This window comes from Athene cunicularia (assembly GCF_003259725.1).
Source record: "Athene cunicularia isolate RWA chromosome 11 unlocalized genomic scaffold, athCun1 chr11_part1, whole genome shotgun sequence".
NCBI classification, from domain to species: Eukaryota; Metazoa; Chordata; class Aves; order Strigiformes; family Strigidae; genus Athene; species Athene cunicularia.
Window position 1 is genome coordinate 2,028,851 of NW_020799113.1, and position 13,945 is coordinate 2,042,795.

Below are 13,945 nucleotides of genomic sequence, written 5' to 3' on the forward strand. Positions count from 1 at the left end.
GCTCAAGAAAACTGCATGTAGGGAAAAGAACTGGGCAAGCCAAAAGTAGGAGCAATGCCTTTTGTTTGTGGTTATAGAAAACACAAATAAGGAGATAAAGGGGTCTAATGACCATAAACAATGTCAAAATTAGGAAAAATAAACAATAAAATTAAGAAAATAGTCTGAGTCTGGAGGTTGCTGTTAAGTGAGATGCAATGGTCAATCAGTTAAAAAAAAAGAACAAAGTTCAGCATAAGCACAATGAGATAAAAGCTGAGAAATAGCAACAAAATTCCAGTAAACTAATGAGAAGAAAGATATACATACACAACTGGGCTGATGTAATTATTATGGCCAACTTATAGGTACTCTTTGATAAGAATATCAGAATAATAAGTAGTTTCTCTTCTTTCGTCCCATCAGTAAATGTAAAATATAATTAGCATGGCCACATGTAGAAGTAACAAATACATAAGAACTATTCATAACCTATTCATAACCTACATTTAATTACGAGGGAGATACTAACAATGAAATGTAGGTAGGTCCTTGTTTAAATTGGAAAAAAAAAAAAACACACCACCACACAACATCCTGGCTTATTGTACTTCAGAAAAGAATTAAGGAGCTCCTTGGTTTATCGAGGACTAAGAAAACAATCAGTGCTATAGGCCTGCTTTGCATATTTGCTCTATTAATTTACATAGCCCTGGCAAGCCTCACATTGCAATGCAGCTGCTAAATTTCACCACACTTAGGTAATGGGTATAAAAAGATGCAAGAGCATGCAAAGTGTATTCAAACAGACAATTAAAAATATCAATTCTGTTGACAACTAAAATGAAGAAACTGTGCAGAGGTTTAATGCTGCTGCATGAAGGACATACTGTTTACGAGTGATTGAATTAACTAGAATCATGCATCGACAGTCTGCCTTTGTCGAACATTACATATTAGGCCAATTTAGTGTCTGCTTATTACAATAATTTAATTCCCAAGATTGTTTCCAGGCATTTCTAAATCTCCTTCTGCTCTTCCCTCCTCCTCACGTTAATGATGGCATCTTAATTATTGTGCTAGTTTCACACCAGTGCAATTTGCTGGGTCAACTCAGAGCAGCCCAGACAACTTTAGCCTAACCAACTCCTCCTTTAGGTGTTTGGGAGGACAAGAAAAGAACAGCAGGAGATCTGGCCAGACACACTACAGCCTCAGAATATAAAAAAGGTTATTTTTATTCAACTTAATAAAGACTTCTCAATATTGCTTTTCTTAACATAGGTCTTCAACTTTGCATGCTTATTAAATCTATTATACTTTCTACATTCTAAGAATTTCTACTTTTAACCATGTAGCAATGATGTGTTTGTCAACTCTTTAAAATAAGAATTTCAGAAGAAAACAAAATTGCCTAAAGAAACCAGAATTTTGAAGTCTCCCTTCTAAACTGAAAAACAACTCACGTTTCTGTGGATAGCATTTACTACTTATGATCTAAATTTCCTCTGAAAATACAATTCTGAGTAATTTATCAAAATGCTTAGACTAAAAATGTTATCCTGAAGGTTTATTTTAGCACCTGTTAAAGGCTGAATTACTTAAGAGAGTCATTTCAATAGACTGTGGCAACTAATTCTGACATCTCATTTTGAGAAGTTAGTGCTATTTTCAAACAAATGTGCACAGATTACACCTTCATCCAAACATGCATAACAGTCAAAGTATATCAGTATGTAGTAGTAATATCTGGAGGGAAATGAGATGGGAAATGTGTGCATTTAATGAGTAATATGGGTTTGCATTTTTTGGTTTCACCAAACTATCACTATCTATCACAATGTAGGATCTAGATAAAAAATATAGATAGGATTTAGAAGGAAGAAGGGTCCCAGAAAGCTGGTTAATATTCAAGGAACACCTCCAAATTCAGGAGCGATGCATCCTGACAAACAGAAGTCAGGCAAAATCACCAGGAGGCTGCATGGATAAACAAGTTGCTTCTGGACAAGATCAAACACAAAAAAGGAGCCCACAGAGGGCAGAAGCAAGGACAGGTAACCTGGGAGGAATACAGAGAAACTGTCTGAGCAGCCAAGGAACAAGATAAGGAGAAAATTCTTCCCTGTGAGGGGGGTGAGGCCCTGGCAGAGGTTGCCCAGAGCAGCTGTGGCTGCCCCCTCCCTGGCAGGGTTCAAGGCCAGGTTGGACGGGACTTTGGGCAACCTGGGCTAGTGGAAGGTGTCTAGATGGTCTTTAAGGCCCCTTCCAACCCAAACCATTCTGTGATATTTTAAGTAGATGCCAAGCGCTACTGTCTCATGCTGCGTACCTAGAATTCCTGGTTTAACAGCAGGCAACCAAGCATGACAAAGAAACTGTTAGTAATATATATCACATGTAAAAATGCTGGCATGCTTGGAAGTCACAAAAATGGCAGCACTTGGTATCTTTAAGTCTTCAATGTCACTGACCATTGAATAAAGTACTACCTTAATTTGACAGTCTTGAAGTCCCAAAGCCATAGAACAGAATGAAGTAGTAACACTTGCGCACTACAGTATTTGAATGAACACTAAGTGTGAAAGACAGTTAAATCTCTTCCAGCTTAATGCTTTGAGTATACAGCGCTGGATTGGGTTTTGTTATGTGACATCTGATCATTGGAAATACTAACAAATATCCCAGTTGTATGACACGTGTAGTAACAATTTGCTAGCACTGATGATCACAAGCTTCATCCAGTCTCCTCTGAATTTCACGGGAAGACTTGTTCTTGCACCAGCTGTAAACAAAACTTCTAAGATATAAGCTTCTAGATCTGAGTTGCAGAGCTGAATCAACAGTGAAATGTTGACAGACAAGCCCTAAATTCCAAAACTATAGAAAAGACTATAAAAAAAAAAATCCAAGTAAACTTACTTTTTTTAAAAAAGTAGATTATTTTGTTTACACAGTATTCATATCATCCTAAATGATTATATACAGTATTTTGTCATCTCTAATGCATGGGATAAAGACTGTAAAGATATAGGATTAACGCAGGGGAACCCAGACAGAATCATGGCAATATTCAAAATCTTATGTACAAGAAAGCAGCTTTCTGATAAATGGGAGGAGCGATATGAATATATAAGCAATTCTGATTTTGGCACAATAATAATATATGAAAATAACATACGGTTCAGAACTGGCTGGTCCTCTGTGAATTCAAATGGCTGTTCAATATAAAACACCTTTTGCTGGAATCCAGGGACACATTCTAAATCTTCCGCACATGCAAGCAGCAGAACCTGAGGAAGAAAAAAAAAAAAAAGAAATGGAGTTTTAACATCCACTCATTCATCCATCATGTTGGCTTCTGGGAATGATACTGAGTCTAGGCTCAGTGCTCATAAAACAAAACATTGGGCTCCACGCTCATAAAACAAAATATCCATCACATCACACCTCACCTTCAAATCTTGCTAAACAATTTTTTATGTAAGGTTTTTGCTTTTATATATGTGGGCTGGCATGAAAATTACAAAATAGTAGCTGTGAAGGTTAAGTTCAGTTCAGATTACCAATAAAGGATATTACTGGTCTTTGTGAAAACAGGACATGATGTTGCTCCAAAAAATCACAGGTGAATACAGCTAGGCTTAAATGCATGCTTACATTAAGCACTTTAACTTGATTTAAATAATTGATGAATTAGGGTCTGCAAACTGAGTTTCCAAAAGTAGATCACCAAGTTACAGAAGGAATTCTTTATTCAAGGATGAAGTTTTGCATCACATAAGTTTCCTCTGTAAAATAACTTCTTTGCTAACAAATGTAAACTGTTGCCATTTCTTTTTTACTCTGAGACACATTTTGTCCATTTTTCCCTGTAATCAAAAGCTTGTTTACATCAAGAGAAGACTGAAAATGAAATGTGTACACTATAGTGGAGGTGGACCTGAAGGTTAAAGTTGAATACAGCTTGTGTCACTGTTAGTACATGGTCAGAGTTCCCTGTCACACAGGAACACCTTTAGCAAAGGAGGAAGCATGAAAGAAAATAGACTTGGTTGGAAAGGTTTGTGTTCTATCCCTGAATACAGACAACAATATGAAAGGCTATTTTTCTTGGCAGCTTTTAAATGAGAGCATGGGGGTAAGAGTCCAAGAAAGAAGCAAGAATTAAAAAAAAAAAAAAAATAGTAAGAAGTTTAAAAGGTTAAAGAGAGAGGAAGAAGGAGACAAGTTCAAGAGAAGGACAAGCCAAAACTGTGTTTTTCAACCTATATATGTGTAACCACATTTTCAAAAGTATTTTCTACTTCAGAACTTCCAATGGTGTTTTTCAAAACCTGACTTTCAGCTGGTGTACAGCGTACCCTGAACTCAAAGTTACGGCCAATCTACTGCTTGTTGGACAAAGAAAAATCAAGTGGAGGGGGCACACATAGTGGCCAAACACAGGGGTTCTGAGTGACATCGACACTGAAATTCAAGTGGTACTGCACAAATGGGTCTATTTACTCAAGAAATCCTCAACATGTGATTACAATTTTGCAAATAAAGCTCTTCAGCTGTATAATTTTTCCCCTATAACACACAGGTGAATGCTGAAGGCTCCTTTCTCCTTCACCAGCCCAGGTGACAAACTGAACTCTCACTTTTCCCAACCCAATAGCAGCATCTCACATATTTCTCAGTTCTACCTCCACCACTTTATCATCTAGGTGTGCTGATCCTGATCCTAGAGAGTTGTCCTACAAAATTTTAATATCTGCATTTTTCCCTCTTAACCAGCACTCACAGTCCATTCGCTAGATCAGAGCAATACACTTCCTACTCTCCCTTCATGCACTTCACACTCACTCTAAGTTTTATGTGATCCCATTTATAAAAACCAAAGACAGCAATACCCCACCTGGTCTGCATTAGTTTTTCTTATTGAAACCAACTGCTGGATCATTTGTTTCATGTCACTGACATTTGCTATAAAAGCTTGGCTAGAAGTGCTAACAGACTGTGAGAAACAGCCAGAATATTTCACGACAATTAAGCTGGAGGTAGTCAAATGCAGCAGATGGATGCCTTTGCCTTCCCTCCTGACCTGCTCTATGTTTGTCCCTTTGAAGGATTAACCAAGAAAGACTTAAAGTAATACACCAGGCAAGGTGCAATACATTTGACTGCTATTCACTTCCATAGATCCATATAACTGCTGCCTTACAAGGGCTTAAAAAACACAATGCCTAATCCTTCATTCAGTTATTGACAATGATACGGTGAATTTATTGGAGCTTCTGGACTCTATAGGGATTGAGAATTGGACATGTCCCCTTCGGTCTTCCATTATGAGGCATCTGCCAACGGGAACTGACACATTCAGAGTCCGCCCTCAAAATTGTGCATAAAACTTGATTATTGATTATTTTTTTTAAATAGCCTTATATGCATTTAAATGCACAGAAAAACCGACACACACATTTTCTGCACCCATTTTCTGTGTACACAGGTGCATTTTTAAAGTACCTTTCTGACTCATGGTGTTACTGAATGAAAATGCATAGAAATGCAATCACAGCAGAAGGAAAATCCTTCCGATCTCAAGATGCAAGCAACAACTGAAGCAAAGTTAGACTAAGTCCACACCAGAAAAATAGCCCAAGCAATACATGCTGAAATGTAACTACAAGCAACTCTTCCCCTAAAGGTTTAACGCAGCAAGCAAGAGGCAAATCATGTTCTGATCTCCCAGCTACTGGCATCTTAAGTTGAAACGCTTGTCTTACAGAGCTATAAATAAAAAGCCAGCTTTGGACATCATCTATGTCATTACTTGGGGAAGGGAATATGTCTACTTTATCAGATTGGTGGCAGTGTAAGTTGACTTTGAAATCTGGGCAATCTAAATAGGTCATGAGTTAACTTCTGTAAGCCTGGTACAGAAACCTCACATAATACGGATGTAGCAAATAGAAAATGACCTTTACTCCCTTTGAAATAATTACAAGACTCAGGCTTGGCCTTGCTGTGAAATGGAACATTTTATTCTACTTGTGCAATTCTAGGCACTTTCGTCTTCTCAACATGTCAGACAAGATGTTAAATTTGTCACCACACTAAGAGTTTTTAATTATCTTTTTAAAAAGCACAATTATTCTTTTAGTTTATTTTTCTCATGAAGAAGCTTCTTCTGTTGAACGAAATGTCTATCTCATTAAAATAATTTCTGTTGAGGTTCTTCACTTTGTGGAAAAGAGTCTTTAAAAACACTTTGAAAAAAATCAGCCAAGCAGATATACGTTGAAGGCAAAGAGAATACTGTTCAAAGCAGAATACATACTGAATTTAAGCACCACGTAGATTTAATACTTAGGGGTATCATAAAAGGGCTTATGAGCTGATAGCTGTCCAAAGAAAGACTTCAGCTAAATATACTAAAAATAATGTTTAAATGTCATATATGTAGAATTCAAAATATATAAATATTATTCACAGATCTGGGCAAGTAAATACTGGGCAAGTAGTACAAAAGGATCCTTCACCTACTACTAAGAAAAAAAAAAAGCCTCATTCCTGACAGAATATGACTACTATGCAGCAAACAATTTGCTCATGAAAATATAAAGGGGTAGAAGTCTGAGAAAAGCAAACCACAGTCGTGACTACTCAGACCTACAGATCCTATATTCACTGACAGGCAGAATCAAAGTCTTTCATAACCTACTGCTTTTCAGAAACGTAGAGAGTGAAGACTCATTTTTAATACCCTGACAATTTGTCTTTCTGAATTTATTACCAGTCACCGTAAGGAAATGTCACTAGTTCACATAACTCTTGTGCAAGTTTGGTCACTGGGCTAGAACTGTACTTCTGATGAGGTACCAAGCCTATGAAACACCTTTTTTTTTTTTTTTTTTCCTTTTTTTTTTAGTTAATAAAACAGCACACACACGCTGGCAACCTTGACTGACCTCAACATTTGCACTGAAAGCTGCTCACATAGAACATGGATTGGAAAGCAAAAGAGGATGGAAATTTTATACCATACTGAAAAGGAAATTAATAAAGTCCCTGATGTTAAAGTGCCCTTGGGTATTACCACATCTCAAAAAAACGGGCTCTTCTACCTCCTCTACTGGTGACTGAAAGTTTGTCTCTGAAAAGACCTTTCAAAGAATTTCAAAAATCTTTATGTCCTTTTTGACCCGCCCAGTTTCAGCACATGAAGCAACTCCATTCAAGGTTGGATTGGCCACATCCTCACTCTGAAAATGAATTTTCTCACCATTTCTTGTTAACACACTCATATTTCATTAACTCTACCCTGTATGAGATCAACTATCACAAAAATGCAAACTTCAGAATATTTAATTGAATTTCTCACACATTCTTACTGTGTGAAATTCATCCTTGTGCAAGGCCTTATTCCATTAGAGATGTAAAGAGTGCAGACACCTGTGAAAACCATCTGCCCAGACAGGAGTTTTACACACAATAAATACAGACAAATCTCATTTCAGGAGGAAAAATTCTGTAGGACCACATTCCACCTTCAACTTCAGAAGAGTAATTTGAAACGCAAGCAAACCAACATAAAACCCCACATGAGAAAAGCTAAAATAGAAATAATTTTTAACTTCTTTTAATAATAGTAATAATCTCAAAAATTCAAAAACTGTGAGTCACTTCCTGAAAAATTAGGAATTTGGTTGGGGTTTTTTGTTGTTTGGAGTTTTTGGTGAAATTTTTTCGGAAGTATGGCTTTGGGATTTCTTTTTTATTTGACTCATTTACTTGGAAGTGAGTACTGAAAATTTATGCTTCCAAGTTCTCCTCTTGAAATATGAGAACTAAAAATTTGCTTTTTGCATATGAAAACTTCATCTTTTCATATAAAATAGGTTGATCCAAAAGCTTAGAACTGAGAGGAAAAAAAAGTAATCAGAATAATGAGAACTGCCAACACTGAATTAAATTGCACATGACAAAATATTTTTATCATGCAGATCAAGATCTCTGAATCTTAAAACCCTTCCTATCTTCAGGTGCTGCAACACTAGAAAGACCCACAAAAATGGTTAGGGAGGAAGTTATCAGAGAAGAAAAAACACGTAATAAGCAACACACAGTCAGAATGATTTGCAGAGAGATGATGAAATCTTGCCCTCACTGAGGTCAGTAAGAATTATTCATTGATTTTAGGTTTTTACTCAAGATTTTTAAATAGGGAGTTATTTAAATGAAATTAACAGAGGGATACTTAAGCAGAATAAAGAGAACACTGATTTAAGCAAGGTTCTGATTCTGCATTATGCAGACTCCAATTAGAGTGCCAGCAGGTCCTAAGGCAATTGTTTCATCAAATCACATACAGACTGGACATGAAGTTCTCCTTGTCTTCTGTATTTTTTAACATCAATTGGAGCAGAAAAAAAAAACTCAAAAGCCTGAATAACTTATCCTCTGATTGGCATAATTAACAAAGCTATTTTAACATTGCATAAAGGTATGTTGAATTATTTATCTCTGAAAGTGACTAAATTAAATAAAACACACAGTTCTTTTGCATTAATTTGATTTCCAGAGCACTACCATTTTGGGAATTTTTTATTCAATAATTTCATTTTGAAGGGAAAGTTTTCACTGTTTTAGGCTTTAATCTCTTCTTTTTATCAAGAAAGAGGTTCAGAAAAAGAGCATTCACAATCTCTACAGCTCTACCTCTAAATCTGATAGTGAATTCCAGTCATTTTTGTAAGAAATGCTATTAAGATTTGGCACTAAGATTCTTCAAGGATGATAAATATTCTTTTAAAGGGCCTATATATCCATTTACTGCAGAGTTCTGTCCTAAAAGTGAAAGTCACACTTGGATTACTAAAGAGTGGGCTATGAAAATGCAAATTAGAATTACTTTATTGGCTCAAATGAATTCAGTTCTCCTGTCACTAAGCTGTGTGACTGCGGTAGGCATCCATTAACTGGAAACAAAATATGACAAATTTTTGTGAGACTATCTAGCACAGGACCTTTCTTTTTATGAGCATTTTCCTTGTGAACGTATGTTTATTGTAAGAATTTTACCACATATTCACTAAAAAGTGTGCATCTTCCATGACAATGGAAATCTTGTTAAGATATTCAAGAAGTAACTTGCCAGCACAAGTGTCTGAACAGACAGCTACTTTTCTTCTGAAAGTCAAGATCTCTGGAAGAGGCGCTATCAGTTTGTTAAAATATGACCCTCAGGGTCTCTTCAGAGCCCAGAATTACTCTGGAGTCCCCACTGCTCAGGGTGAAGGATGATACGAGAAATGTACTAGAAAGTATGGGAGCACTTCCATGGCACCCTCATTTGAAACCAGAATTGTGGCAATTCCTCTCTCCCCAGGCACTGACCTACCTGGAAGAAGACATCACTTTTTCTGCTCTTCTTCCAGTCACATCTGCTCCCTGGATCAAGTCACCAGGTAACCTCTGTGAAAGCCAGTGCCCACAGCATAAGGCAGCTGGAAGAACATGGTTGGGTGCGAGACCACCACAGTCTATACCACAGTCTCATTAAACTGTAGTGAAACTGCACCCTAAAATTAAGGGGTTTTTTAAAAAAATCTCTTACTAACACATCTTCCATGCATCAGAACTTGGACTAGCTTAGAGTACCCTTGATTTGGGAGTCCAGAAAAGCCTTATATAGGCCTGGAAGGAACCACCTCTGGTGTCACAAGCAGACACAAGATAATCTCCTGGCTGGATCACTTGATCCCGATAATAAATAATTCCTCCTGCATTCCAAAATTCTGGACCCTAATTCTGACGGTCATTTGATAGCTTCCAGAATGTATCTGTTGATGGTCAATTTATAGCCATTTATTCTTGTACAAGTCTGGTCTCATAACTTAAACTCTCTCCTCTCCGAGTCTTCAATTTATTAGGCTAGACAAACCAAGCTCTGTCAATATCTTCCTATAAGGATACATTCCTTCAGTCATCTCAATGATCTTTCATTGTGCCTACTTAAGTTTGCACATGTGCAAAATACACAAAGAATTCCAGATAAGTGTTCTCGAGGGTCTGGTAAGCAATATTAATATTTTCTTAAGCCCAAATTATGTTGCCTAATGCTTCCTAAAATTCCACTTTTCCTGTTTAAAGTCTTGTCATACTGATGGATCACAATCATTCTAAAATTAACTAACACAAAGAGCTGAAAAATTTGACATCAACAGAGATACTGCTTCTATTTAGCTACAACAATGTTAAGCAGCTTTTGCAAACATCGTCAGGATTAATCTTTATGAAATACAAACACAGATGCAAACCCTCATGCATTGCTAAATCTATGCCCTTTTTGACCAGATGGGAACCAACTCTGCTCACAAGTGTCAGACATCTTACGGCGCAGAGCCCAAGCTTATTATCCGAGACTCGGGTTTTGCCAATAGATGAATGGCTTCCAGGCTCGAGGTGGCTTGTACCCATATGGCTCAGAGCACAGAATCCACTTAGTGTTTCATCTGCGTAGATGTATCTGAGAATTGTTAAGATTTTTTGTAATCCAGGCAATAACTATCATCCTGGTTCATTAATCATACAATGGTTTGGTTTGGAAGGGGCCTTAAAGACCATCTAGTCCCAACCCCCTGCCATGTGCAGGGACACCTTCCACTAGCCCAGGTTGCCCAAAGCCGCGTCCAACCTGGCCTTGAACCCTGCCAGGGAGGGGCAAGCCACAGCTTCTCTGGGCAACCTCTGCCAGGGCCTCACCCCCCTCACAGGGAAGAATTTCTCCTTTAATCTAAAACTACCCTCTTTCAGTTTAAAATTATTACCTCTCATCCTATCCCTACACCCCTTAATAAAGAGTTGCTTACCCCTCTCTCCTGTAGCCCCCTTAAGTACTGGGAGGCCACTCAAGTCCCCCCTGAGCCTTCTCTTCTCCAGCTGAACCCCCCCAACTCTCTCAGCCTGTCCTCACAGGGGGGTGCTCCAGCCCCTGAGCATCTCTGTGGCCTCCTCTGGACCTGCTCGAGCAGGTCCGTGTGTTTCTGATGTCGGGGGCCTCAGAGCTGGACACAGCACTGCGAGGGGGGGGTCTCAAGAGAGCAGAGTAGAAGAATCACCTCCTTTGACCTGTTGATCACAGCAGTATTTTAATGATTAGTAACAGAGGTCAAAATGTGTTACTTGTGCTCAAAGTAAGTAATACTTTAAGTTATTCAACTATTTAACAAGTACCCTTCATGATTAATAACACTATTTAACAAATAAGACTCCTCAGACAAAAAGATGGGTTGGGATCCAAGGTTATTTTTTTGTTTATTTTTAGCCATTATGGAAAAAGTAATCATATCTTGCTGAAACCCATACACCGCTGGAATGAGATTACAACTGGTTAGCCTATTTAGAGAAGCTGCATAATAAATTCATTTTACAGGGCACAGAATAATGCAAATGAGCCATTCAATAGCTCTCCTGTACCAGTGAAAGAGGTATAAAGAAGAAACATTGAAAGTCAGAGTTCTGATCTGGTTATACTGCAAGGTATGGAATTACCGAAACCTAAACTGCATTACAATAACCTGTTCAAAGATATGCTTATACCAAACATTTTAGTTATTTATCACCTAATGAAATAAACAGGTTGATCCTATTTTCCAGCAGTAATGACTTCATGAAACACTTAGATGAACGAAAATATGGATCTCTGGTTTAAAAAAAAAAAAAAAAGGAAAATAAGCGTTGTTTAAACATGTTTTATAACCCTTCACATGCAGTTACATGGGGCAAAGTCATTACTCCACACAGGAAAACACTGATGTGGCAAAAGCTATTTGAGAAAAAATTAAAATCATATTTCTTACAGTAGATAGTGGGTTTTGGATAGGGTGGCTGGAAACTATAAGGAATATGATACATGCTTAATTTCCCAACAGTGTGATCATTATCAAAAAAAAGTGTAACCTTCCACCTATTGTTTTCTGTATATTCCACAAAGTTATAGCATAACGCAATTATTACTGCACCACAAAACTAAACATCTGTCTTTCGCAATGGTAAGCTAAAACCGAAAATGAGCTTGCTGAAAACAATCTTTCAAAGAACAGCATGGTTTAGGAATTAAACACATACACAGTGCTATCACCTTGAAACATTACAAAAGCGGGAACTAACCCCCAGAACTCATAAAAGTATAAGGACAAGTGAAAATGTCTGTTTTCTCAACTTCAAGAAAATATTTGTTGAACATTTTTTGACCTTCTCCTAAACAGTCACGGACGCAACTTTTTTTTTTTTTTTTGAATTAGTACTTTCAAGTAAATCCTTCAATTCCGGGGGGGAGGGCATAGATAAAAAGCCTAACATCCAAAGACTCATAATAAAAATTGAGAAATTGCTCCAAGGCAAGAAACCCAATACAAACCTGTCTACCATTTTTGGTATGCTTTTGACTTCAACAGAAAATGGACAATATATTCTGTAGAAGAGGCTGTAGACAATTTTTTGCACACGTTTATCTGCACATCACATGGTTATTTTTTCTCTATTACTAGTATTGTTCAGTATGATCTGTATGATAGTGTTAAATAGTTCTGAAGACTGGCTTCCTATTGATTTCTGTTTAAAGAAAAAAAAACAAGCTCATAGGTGGATTTCTCTTTTCATAAGAACAAGACCTGTTAAAGATTGAGGTGCTTTCTTTCAGTGGGTATTTTGACATGTTCTCTATCTTTTCATCAGCTTCCCATTTTCATGAAACTCCTATGAACTTGACATTTACAGCTCAGCCTACCAACTATAATTGAATCTACCCAGTGGTTTCAAGTGGTATAAGAGAGAATCATGAAAAACATGGTTGAGCAATAAGGCTTATACAGTCTCAGAAAACCAGACCAAAAACCATGTCAGTGACATGATGACATACAGTACTATTTCTGCTTGTCCTACTTACTAGTTTCCAGGAATAAAGATGTGTATGCCAGTTTTTATTCTAGTTGGTAAAGTTTAGGGACATAAATAATTTTAGGATGTAAATAAGTTCAAGAAATCTCTTTTTAGCTAACTAAAAAATATTATTACATAATGCACATAATACATGCCTATAGGAGAGGGAACTGAGCTCAGAAATCAGCAAAGCATGAGACAAAATACAAACCAGAAGCTGCTCGCCTATATGCTAACTTTTGCCCATAGGATAGAGGAAAGCCTTCAAACAGTGTAGTAAATACATCAGATAGTCCTCAAAAAAAAGGAGTAATTTAAGCCTTTATTAGATGTACAAACTGAGGTCATTGGAATTGCAGTCAGTTATCCCACGCAGTACACACTTAGACATATTATCTATTCTACCTTTATCATCTCACAACCTACAGAAAAAATTCCAGGAAGGAAAATGAAAGTAGATTAGCTGTTACCTGCCTGGTCAAACGTCTTAAGGGACATGCTTCTACAGGTCATAGGAAAATCAACCTGAGCTATATAATTACACTAAAGTCATTGAAGTCCTTTTGCACTCTCCCCAACCCCCCATGTATGCCTACCAAAATAAAGCACCACTATCCCCCAGTTCATCTTGATGGTTAGTGATTTCACAAAGTTAGAGTTGTAATAGAAAGACAATAACCGATCAACTTTGAAATAGCTACAGCAGGGGAAGGAAGATACTTGAATGAAATTAAGAAAAATATACGCAATATATATTTATTTCTATATTGCACAGATATATACTTTAAAAAATTTAAAGATATACATCTATTTTAACAGAGATTGAGGAGGATTTATATTATAATTTATTTCAACCTAGAACTCAATTCCAAAACTGGTTATTAAAATTATTTACACACTTTGGTATTTTCTTGTTTAATGCTGGTTTTCAAGTGATTTTACCTTCCTTTTACTAAAGAGCATTAACTGTACTTTATTAGTAGTAGGTGAGTTACCACACATTTTTAATTCAGTTAACCAATATGACCCAAATTTT

General features: G+C 37.0%; 1 protein-coding gene across 2 annotated transcripts in view; it reads right to left on the bottom strand.

Moving 5' to 3' along the window:
* Nucleotides 1–13,945, bottom strand: part of CDH13 (cadherin 13) — a 518,101-nt gene that overhangs the window by 417,784 nt on the left and 86,372 nt on the right. For both annotated transcript variants that reach the window (XM_026856742.1, XM_026856741.1), the window contains exon 2: nucleotides 3,161–3,272. In XM_026856742.1, coding sequence (XP_026712543.1) covers nucleotides 3,161–3,272 — 112 coding nt within the window. The remainder of the gene's footprint in view (nucleotides 1–3,160; nucleotides 3,273–13,945) is intronic.